A 10,668-nucleotide genomic window follows, 5' to 3' on the forward strand; every position below is an offset into this window, starting at 1 on the left:
ATTGAACGCGATTCCGGCGGATGAGTTTAAAAAATGTTTCCTGCAGTGGAAGGACCGCTACCAGTGGTGTATTGACGCTCAAGGGTCCTATTTTGAAGAATATTAGTTGTATAAGCCAAAAGGTTTAATAAAATTGCTTAAAAAAATAAGGCTCATTACTTTTCAATCAAACCCTGTATATATATACAATTGGCGCGTACACCCTTTTTGGGTGTTTCGCCGAGCTCCTCCTCCAATTTGTGGTGTGCGTCTTGATGTTGTTCCACAAATGGACAAATGAAGGAACCTACCGTTTCGAGCCGACTCCGAATGGCAGATATTTTTAGAAAAATGTTTTTCTTAATTTGGTGTTACATCGAGATTCGAACCTACGTTCTCTCTGTGAATTCCGAATGGTAGTCACACACCAACCCATTCGGCTACGGCGGCCAGTATTAAATATAGATCGCCAACCACAAACATACAAAAAATAAACAAAAATCGGTTTTAATAAATTTATTTGCAGTACACTTGCAAGTAGCATATAATAAAATTTGTTTGTACAAATTATTTATGACACACGGTACGACTAAAATAGCCAAGAGATAATTAAACTGCGATCCGTATTGTTTGTGATCGCAATAAGAATGTTTTAATCAAACGCTTGGTATATCTTACATTTTCTCAAATTTCATAGGCGAATATAATTTATAGAACAAAGTTTTTTCTGCCAAATTGTTTTTGCTGGAGTATATTCAACAAGGATGAGCGAGGGGATGCCATCATAAGAAATAAATAAATAAATCTTCATATTCGATGAGCAAGTTGATAAGAAAAACAAACAAAAATTATTTATTGAGAAAACTCTGAAACGTACCGCAAATAATTTCTTATCATTTTTCATGGAATATATTTATATTTTATTTCAAAGTTTTTAGTCAAATCAAAAGAAAAATACGACATATCTCCACCAAATGGTGTTACAGTGTTATCGTTTGAAGAAATTATAAAAGAAACTCCAACAGATCAGAAAATGTGTTATTTGATCTTATGATTACTAAATTAAGGTGACCCCAACTTGCTGCCCATATTTGTTCTCTTTCTCCATTCTGTTTATGTATTGCATAAGCAAAATTTGGCTGCATTTGACACCGGGCAAGTCCCCATTAAATACAGAGCAGAAATGCTAACTATATCCATAACGCGGTTTCTACAATAATTCTTAATTTAAATATTTTATGTAATCTGTCGTTAATATTTGACGGCTATATACGTTTCAACTCATTATTTAATCGAGTGTAAGTTTATATATCAAATGAACTAAAGCTACTTATCAAGTAAACAAGCATCTTAAAATTGTAAACCCCACATTCTAAGTGTCAAAGTAATTTTTCGACCGCGTTGTTGTTTGTTTGTTTATCCCACTGTAATATTATATTAGTAGTTTGCTATTTTTCTAACGATACTGAAACTCCAGTATCTCCTGCCTTGTTCTATGAGGATAACAGGATGGATCGTCAATTAGTTAATATTTATATGTAATGCATGTATCATATTAAGGCGTGTCAAACGCATGCATTGTGTTGCATTAAAAAGGCTCTCCCTTTGTCTTCTCTCCTCTCCTCCTACAGCTTGCACACTGCACTTTCTAGTTACGAAAAGTGACTCCACAAACTGATCGTTTAATTTGCACTCGCTTTAGGAAATTCTTGACCGCTAACATGAAGCGCAAACTTCTTGGCTGGTGGAGGTATATCCGTTTGGTCAGCATCTAAGTCAATCTAAGAAGCAAATATTTATACACAAATGACACAAATAAAATTTTTAAACATCGCTCACCTCCATTATAACATTATCCTTTTGTAAATTAGTATTGCTGCTAGTATACTTGGCTTCATCATTGGCAGATTTCGATACAGTTGTTTCGCTTGAGGTTGTATTATCTGATTCATCAGCTATGACAGACAAAACGCCACCGGCGCCGGCACCACTTGCGGCAGTTGTTGCAGAGATTTCTCTCTTTTTCAAATCGTCCTTCTTGTTGTTTGAGTTGGTTTCAATGGCAGCGGCGGAAGCGGTGGCAGCCGTTGCTGCATCCTCCTTCTCTGCCTCATACTTCTTTAGTTCTTGATCCAAATTATAACGTCGACGGTTGCTAACGAAGAAAGTGCGTACGTGAGCCTCTGTCTTCGTGCCAATCGTTTCGGCTATTGTCTGCAAATGATTTTTTTTATGTATTTAATTATTTACTTATTATTTGAGAAAATTCATAATTACTTGGAAATCCTTGCCATATTTTCGTACACCCTGCACAACGAGCAAAGCTTCATCGTTAGACCAACGTGAGTTGATACGATTGGTGTTTTCAGTTGGACGCATATCTTCTAATCCTTCTGAGATCTTACGCTTTAAAGCAGATATATTTTGTTTATTTAGCTGAACCTGTAATTCAATCAATAGAAAAATTTAACTGATTTTAATACATATTTGGATTTCATTGCATCCAAATGAGTGAGGTGGAATGATGTGATGATTGATGTCGCTATGTGCCCAGTGTGGTTTATGTTCATGAAATGTATTCTTATGCATGCACGCGATCTAGTCTTGCTTCGAATGAGAGTTCAAAGGAAATCCATACCATGTAACAAAACCCTTGTTCTTGATGTGGTATATTTAAAAAAAAATTCGAGGAGGTATTTTGTATGGAAGAAAAAGACGTAATTCCTCTGCATACCGAGAATTCTGGTTAAAAAGTTGAAAGTTTTGATGAAATGTTGAAAAATTTTGTATGAAGTTCGAAACTTTGCGCTTCTTGGCTTTATAAAAAAAGTTTGGTATATTTATAATTTTGAAACGGGGTGTATAGCAGAATAAATCGTAGGGGTACCAATCAATAGTTGTTAGGGCAATTATATAATGAGTAGAAAAGTTCTTATCATGCTTAAGGTCCCAACACGTAAAAGTGTGGGCACAGTTGCACCTAAATGAAATCGAATTCTCTGACATACACAGAAAAAAATGAATGTTATGTGAGGATTACAAAAAGGTAATAAATAATTATTTAACCTCTGCACTATGAATCTGATTGCAATTTTCCATTTTTGTACTCAACCAATGTAATAACTATTAATACCGATTATTTAATTTCAAGTTTCAATTTAAAACTTAATTTTAACATTAACTATGTTGAATTTATAGCAATTATTTGCTAAACGCTAGATTTAAGAATTAAATTTTTTATAGTGAAATTTAATGCCGTTTGATGCATGAGAAAAAACTTTGCCTACAGATGCAGGGCAAACCTCGAAGTAATCTATCTATCTACAGATACAGTTTTAGTTAAATTTTATCATTTCATATACATACAGGGTAGTCCATATAGTGGGTTCTTTTCATAGATTACAAAAAATGAACACAAAAACAAGCTTTTCATATACATACAGGGTAGTCTACATAGTGGTTTCTTTTTAAATAAAAAAAAAACATGAACAAAAATCAGTTTTCTTCGATATTTTATTGGTTTATTCGAAATAGCTAACTTTCCCGTTATTTATGGCATAAAATTTCATTCGTTTTCGCTGACACGCATTTGCGCATTCTGTTAACACAGTTTTTCCAAGTTCAGTTTTAGGCTCTATCTGACGAACGACTTGCTCGATTGTCGCCTTAATCATTAATGGATTGTTCGCATTACATTGACCCTCCACGGCCCCACAAAAAAGTCTAACGGCGTCAAACGAGGTGGGCAATTGACATTCGCCGTGATGGCTGAAAACAATATTACCGAACTTGGCGCGTAAAAGTTCGTTCGCGGCAGGGCGCGCCAGCCTGCTCAAACCAAATATCGTTCACGCCCATTTCTTCAAATGTCGGCTACAAAAAATCTTTGTGCATACCTCTGTAGCGCTCATTGTTCACCGAAATATCGTTTCCAGCAGTCTTTTGAAATAAAAATGGGCTAATATGCCACCGCTCCCAAATCCACAATAAACTGTCACTCTCTGAAGTTTTCCGATCCCCAGATATGACAGTTTTACTTGTTAATATAACCGCCTAGAAAACGAATTTTTTACTTCTTCTCAATAATAATCGCACTGTTTAGGCTATACAACATTGACTTTGGAAATAAACTTGCAGTATTTCCACAATGTTGTTCAAACGAAAATTCAATTCATTTCGTTGCGCGAAGATATGATACTGATTTTCTGTCAATATTTCTGGCGGAAAAAAGCTGCCACCGGCAAAATAATATATAATTTTATTAGAGAGAAACACTATATGGACTGTACTGTACATATCGGGAATATGTAAAATAATGAGCTAACCAAGCTACCAATAGGCGGAACAAATATAACATATATAACTGTAAGTAAATATGAATTTTAAAACTAAAAGGTGTGAAATGAAAATTTGCAAAATCCAACTCCTTACTTGACTCAATAATGAAACGATTTCTCTATCTGTATTGGAGAGCAGTTCGTCTTGATTGTCGTTGGCTCTGGCCAGTGCCACAATGTCGTCATGATTGATGTACATGCCGCGCGGTGGTTTTCGTTTGTGCCTTTCAGCATTGCGATCGCGTGACCGTTTACCAAAGTATGGACCGGAAGTAGGACGTTTATTTCCGGTACGCCTGTGTCACGCCATTTGAATTTTTCACAAAACGAGGACATACAATAATAATAAAAGGAATTTAGTATGTTTTTAAGTTAACGTGTTCATGTGTGTGTTTTTTAAGCATATACCTCCAATGATGGTGGCAACTTGAGCACAGTTTACCGTGCGGCGATGCATTTAGCACACTACATGGTACTCCACAATTCGTGCAACAACCACTCAAACCCGTTGAGTCTGCATTTGAACACGACGAATCCGTATTCGTCGTGTTGGGCGGCGTCTGTTGGCGTTGATGCTTGATACCACCGGGCACAATACCAACATTGGCAACTAAGCCACTGTCGCGTCCTGTGGCTATCACATTCAACGAAGCAGAGGCAGTTATGTTCTCACTGTCAGCTTCGCCACCGCCACCGCTGCTACCACCAGTAGCACCACCGATCTCGCTTGACTTATTTAATTTGTTTGGTAAGTCGGCAGGTGTGCCCACACCACCAACACCGCTGCCGCCTACTTTCGTTTGATCTTGCAACCCAGAAGTTGAGGCCAATGCTTGATCCTAAAGGCGGTTTTGAGTAAATTGATGGATTGTTGTTGATAGAATTTGCGTGTCACGAGTGTGCGTGTGGCGATAAAGGGAGAGAGAGAGAGAGAGAGAGAGAGAAAGAATTATAGAACGTTTAGGCGGATTAACTTTGGCATAGTTTATAATTTAACTATTGATGTGTAACACATTATAATTCTACAACAAATCGCTAAGGTCATCAAGAAGTTATCAAACAAAATTTTTGCATGTGTCCGAAAACGAAAAGCCAGTGCAGCGGGCATGGCTAACTAATGACGCGGCACGCGCAACAACAACCAGTCAATGAACCGACAGCGCTTAGATATACATACATACATACTACAGAACCAAACACAACACCAAATTGTTTCAGTTACTCTGAGAATTCTGAAATTATTGATACAAGTAAAAATAGATTTTGCAAGATTTGTTGACTTGTAGAGCCCCGAAACAAAAGTTTTAATAATAATGAAATGCAATGGGTGGAGTAATATTAAATGATAAACATGTGGATGAAAATTTAAACGTGACAGTAAAAAAATGCAAAGTATAAAAATCTTGATCAGGGACTAAAGTGGCAATTAATATTTATGTTGTAAAAACATATTATTTATAGTCCGAAAGCAGTTAGTTTTGGGACAGTCGTGGACTAATGGTTTCCAATATTTGTTCTAATATTAAAGAATTTTCCAAAGAGTCACATTTTATTATTATATTTAAATTTTGCCTTCAGAGGGCAATTCTTGAATATATAAGAATTTATTGTATTCAAGATTCAGCATGAAATTAAGAGATTACTTTGCGTACTCATTGAATAGAAGTAAAATCTTAAATTGTATAAGGGTTTTATGAAAAATCTATATCAAGTAAACAAAAGCGTAGCAATGCAACTCAAATATATTACTAAATATATGATTTCACGAACGAAAAGCTTCGAAAATGAAAGAAACACATGAATTTTGTTTAATCTTCTCGCAGACAATAAATGGTTTATTGATAATTATTTATGTACTATCATTTACTGTTAGTAGAAGATCTATAAACAGTCTTTCGTTATGAATAAGATCTTAATGGCTAAAATTAACTAACAATAAATATATAGAATAATGTATAGTGTATTCTATGGGCCACATATACATATCTAGCACAAAATTGTAAATGCTTGATGAAAGCATCGTTTCGGCCACAAGATACTCCAATACACTAAGGCAAACCATTTTGCCTCAATGCTTTCGTGAAAATTTTGTAGTTAAAATAAATGCTTACAACTTTAAAATGTTTACAGAATCTATTTTACGTACACATAGGCATCTTGTAGCCGAAACGATAACAAGAACAAACACTTTTTTAATGAGATAAGTGGTGTGGTGATTTCGAAAATTTTATTTTGTTAAAATGTTAACATCTTACTATATACTACACGTGATATTGATACGATTGCCTCTTCATTTTAAATTCATCATAGTTGAATGACACTTTATAATAGTCAGATAAATACAATTATAAATAAATGTTAGTTTAAAGTTCTTAAAAAAATCCTAAAATAAACAGAAAACTATTGGCTAAAATATAACTAACATTTGTGTGGATTATGAATGATTTTGTTCAAGTATGGTTAATATAGTATGTTGTATTTACTGAAAAATCACTGTAAAACTAAGAAATCAATTTCAATTTGAATATGATTCGTTCCTAATGTACGATTATTTTAACTAATAATTACCTTTTCATCTGTGTCAGATTCGTCATTGCTGCCGTTTTCACTCCCATTTTCCGAGCCTTCTTTACTGGCTTTTGCCTTCTCTTGCCGATCCATTACGCTTTGTCTGTGGCGCGTCTTTTTCCACGAGTAATAATATTTCACCAAACTGGCAATGGATTTGTCCGGCAACTATAAAAAATAATGTTTTATTAGTATTCTCAATTCAAACACTTTAAAAAAAATTCCAAAATTACCATTTGCCGAATCCGATGAAAGCTCTTTCCGTGAAATTGAAATGCTTGATCAAATAACACTTTGTCCTCCACAGTCCACTCATCGGGGAAGGGTGTAAAATTTGCTAAATCCATTACGGCACGTTCTAAGTCATGTTTGTGCCAAAACAACATGCCCAATGCTTGTTCACCATTATAACCGTATTTCTCTTTAGCCACTGATATATATTCTTCCACTAAGAGGCGAAAAAAAATATTTAAGTGCAGTTTTCTTATACGCCACTAGCTTTATTTTATTTTTATGATTTTATGAGATTTATTTGAATTACAAGAGTCCAAGTGAATAAATATAATTTATTTTAAATCCATATAGGGAACTTTGTCACAATGCGTGAACTCGAAATTTCCGCGAAGATCTTGGCCAAATTATTTAACTCCACCATAGAAGTCATTATTGCCAAACTATCCTTTACAGTACATAACAAGAGAAATTATCTAAAGTCTGACGTACCAACTCCCCAAATACGTGAAAATAAAATATAATAAAAAAAGTCCAAGGCGCTCACAGAGGGAAACGTCAAACGTTCTAATTTGCGACATGCCTCCGGTAAATGTGAATAACTTTTTCCGACCAGTCCAATAACGTTCCATGGCAGTCGGGTCTGCGTTATCGGTACGACCCTGACATGTATGAGGAATGTTTACGCTGCTGCAACAAAAAACAATGACTTTCTTAGAGATGAACATCCCTACTTTGACCATACTAATGCACTTCAACGAGCTATATCGAAAAGTAAATAAAGTCGACACTTATTCCACGATTCAAATCGAAGACCTGGCAGTCGAAGTGAACCCATCCTTATCTGCCATCCTTATCCATCTTAAACCCACGTACTATTATTTTGGTATCGCAGCTTCAACTGCTGGGAAACCTTAGAAAGGCCGACTCACTTCAGGAGCTTTACCCACAAAAACCTTGAGATTCCCATATTAACAACAACTAAGTCCGGAACTATCTGGCAGTCCAGCTCCTTAAGTCAGGGCCATGAGCAACGATTTTCAAATTATTTATTGATACTTACGCTTGGCGTCTGGAATCTCTCTGGTAGGTGACCAAACTAAAAGCGCACGATCATTTAGTCCTTCTGGTTTACGTTCGTTTTCTGGAACTAGTGGTGGACATACAGCCTGGTAGTCACGACCAACACGAATTTTCTCTAAAAACGTATTTGAAAAATTTAATATTTCCACAATTTGTTCTTTTTTACATTCCAACTAACCCTCATATTCGCTTTGCTTAGTTTTGGACTTTCCGTTGCGCTTTATTGCTGATAGGAAAAAATAGAGGTTAGTTAACTATTTATAAGTACCTTTTATATTTTAACAACTCACAATTATCATCATCGGAACTCGTTTCTGGAGTTGCGGCACCACCAGCACCTCCACCGCTCCCAATGTTAGAGCTTCCGCTTACTGTACCACCTCCAGCTACGCCACCACCATGTCCATTCGGACTAGGACCGCGCGATCTTCTCCCATTCCGCACTAATTCAGAATTTCTCTCAGCCAGGACCATTTTGTCGCGAATCAATTTCACACGATTTTGTTTCTCCAGTTTGGAGCTGTTCCAGCTTTAGCTACGCTGCTTCACGCAAATAACGAGATCTTCGGTATAATTCAATTCAAATCTGTTTAAATAAATTAACAGTTCAAATTAAATTTTTACAAACTGAATTTGCAAACTGAACGACTTCTTAGTTTCAACATAGAGCAAAGAAAGTGAATAAGAAGAAGCAAACAAACGATGCGACGAAAAAAGGCCATTCAGCGCTTTAGTTCAGTGTCAATTACCAATATCACAGCACACTTCTAAACGACCGTAGATCGTGAATTCTACTAATGTGGCGGAACGAAAGCAGTGAATAGCCAATTGTCCAGCTGAGTTCTTTTCACAATATTAAAACTTTAACATATTACTATTTTGTAATTGAACACAATCCAATTTCATAGAAAAATCATAAGTTATTACCTTTTTTGCTCCTTTTATATCGTCAATGAATTTCTTGTGATTGTGACTATATCGCTTTATTTAAAACTGAGCAGAAGCAACTTTTAACCCGTTTCGGATTTTCTGATATTACTGTTTTAAGCACTGTAACTCTTCAGATGTTAACTCCCGCACTTATAATAAAATATTTCAAAAGCGAGAGCGTCCTATGCACAAACTGCACTATCCTCGCTTCTTGCCACAATCACAATGAATGGGCAGGTAAAATTCTCAGCCGCTGCCTTGTCAGCGTTTTGCTGAATTCACAGCTTACTTCCAAAAACGACCATAGTCAATGTGTACGTAACTCTAGAGAATGAAGTAAATACGCAACATAGATTCACTTAAAATGTTTGAAAAATAACCTATTTTGTGTTTCTATTACCAAACAAATTATTTGAAACCTATAAAATCAGATTAATTTTACATATCATTACCATAATGACATATTTTGAATTTACGATAATATGACAGGGTATGTTCAATTGAAGCATTAATATTGTTATTCAGCAGCTCATCACACTTGAGCTGTGTCTAATTAGCTCATGTGCATAAATTCGGGGGCATTCAAACATGATTCATTCAATAGTAGGAGCATTCACCATTTCGTGCAATATATTTGCGTGGGGTCTTTTTTGTATATCAATAAATTGTAATGCTGATTTTGTGTAAGGCGAATTCATACAATTTGTTGTTACTAGAGCAGCTGATTTGATTTTTTCTTGCAAGTTGGTAGTTGGAATGTTAAAAAGGTCCGTTTTTCTCGTGGCCTTGTTGGTTTATTTATTACATTACGGTTGAAATTTGGATATTACAAAAACAGAGCACATGCCAATTTTTATTCTTACTCTAGTGAATCCACGAGTGCACGAGTCATAGGTTATAATTTAGGTACAACTATCCTATTTTCGGTCATCCGAAGGTGCTTTGGAATGTAAATAGTAATGATTTGGGTAAAAATAATGTTAAATACTGCTTTAATTTAAATTTAAATTCTTGCGTTTATTGAGTAATTCTCTTGATGAGAATGTGTTGTAAACAGAAATAATATGAAGAACATTTGATTTCATTAATAGTTTTAGTGCTGTTATTTATCAATGAAATTGAATATATTTACACACATATGAAGTTTTGCATTTATTTTCGGAAAAGATATTATTTGTTGAAAAAGGTACAATTTTCATGACAAATCAACTATGGGACGAGCAAGGCGAATCTATTAAAGGTGGTGTTGGTAAATCTGTTAAGTTGTTTTTTTTTCTTTCGCCGTGTCCATGTGGCTGTCAGCTCAGTATGAAGCAAGGCGAACTCATTATTTGTTTCCCAGTTTCTCAATACTTTGCTTGGACAATCAAACGTACAGAACAGTGTTGTGGGTATAGTGCCACCAATTTTAATGAATTCGCCTTGGGTACGAGTATAGATATAATAATTATTTGTACAAATTATCCATAACGGAATAGGTACAATTATACCTACCGTCTCATCACTAAGGGTCGCATATGAATGTCAAAATTTGACATTT

General features: G+C 35.3%; 1 protein-coding gene across 4 annotated transcripts; it reads right to left on the reverse strand.

Moving 5' to 3' along the window:
* Nucleotides 1-480: 480 nt before the first annotated feature.
* LOC129237492 (REST corepressor) lies at nt 481-9,368 on the reverse strand. Of its 4 annotated transcripts, XM_054872273.1 has the most exons (11): nt 9,126-9,368; nt 8,489-8,784; nt 8,377-8,424; nt 8,179-8,313; nt 7,118-7,332; nt 6,885-7,052; nt 4,725-5,155; nt 4,411-4,612; nt 2,257-2,421; nt 1,819-2,193; nt 481-1,760 (listed from the first exon to the last, which is right to left on the reverse strand). In XM_054872273.1, the coding sequence occupies exons 2-11, from the start codon at nt 8,670-8,672 to the stop codon at nt 1,662-1,664; spliced, it is 2,022 nt and encodes a 673-aa protein (XP_054728248.1). In that variant the 5' UTR covers nt 8,673-8,784; nt 9,126-9,368; the 3' UTR covers nt 481-1,661. The 4 variants fall into 4 exon arrangements, with proteins under 4 accessions (XP_054728248.1, XP_054728249.1, XP_054728251.1 ...); XM_054872274.1 differs by lacking the exons at nt 4,411-4,612; nt 4,725-5,155 and having other exon boundaries at nt 9,126-9,365; XM_054872276.1 differs by lacking the exons at nt 481-1,760; nt 1,819-2,193; nt 2,257-2,421; nt 4,411-4,612; nt 4,725-5,155 and adding an exon at nt 6,142-6,809 and having other exon boundaries at nt 9,126-9,363.
* Nucleotides 9,369-10,668: the final 1,300 nt, after the last annotated feature.

The sequence above is a fragment of the Anastrepha obliqua genome, chromosome 2 (genome assembly GCF_027943255.1).
Source record: "Anastrepha obliqua isolate idAnaObli1 chromosome 2, idAnaObli1_1.0, whole genome shotgun sequence".
NCBI lineage: Eukaryota > Metazoa > Arthropoda > Insecta > Diptera > Tephritidae > Anastrepha > Anastrepha obliqua.

Coding starts and splice junctions, on each gene's coding strand:
- LOC129237492 (XM_054872273.1), bottom strand. CDS start 8,672: ATGGTCCTGGCTGAGAGAAATTCTGAATTAGTGCGGAATGGGAGAAGA. Junction 7,053..7,117: donor TTCATCGGATTCGGCAAATG/GTAATTTTGGAA, acceptor TATTTTTTATAG/TTGCCGGACAAATCCATTGC. Junction 2,422..4,410: donor TCGTTTCATTATTGAGTCAA/GTAAGGAGTTGG, acceptor ATTGAATTACAG/GTTCAGCTAAATAAACAAAA.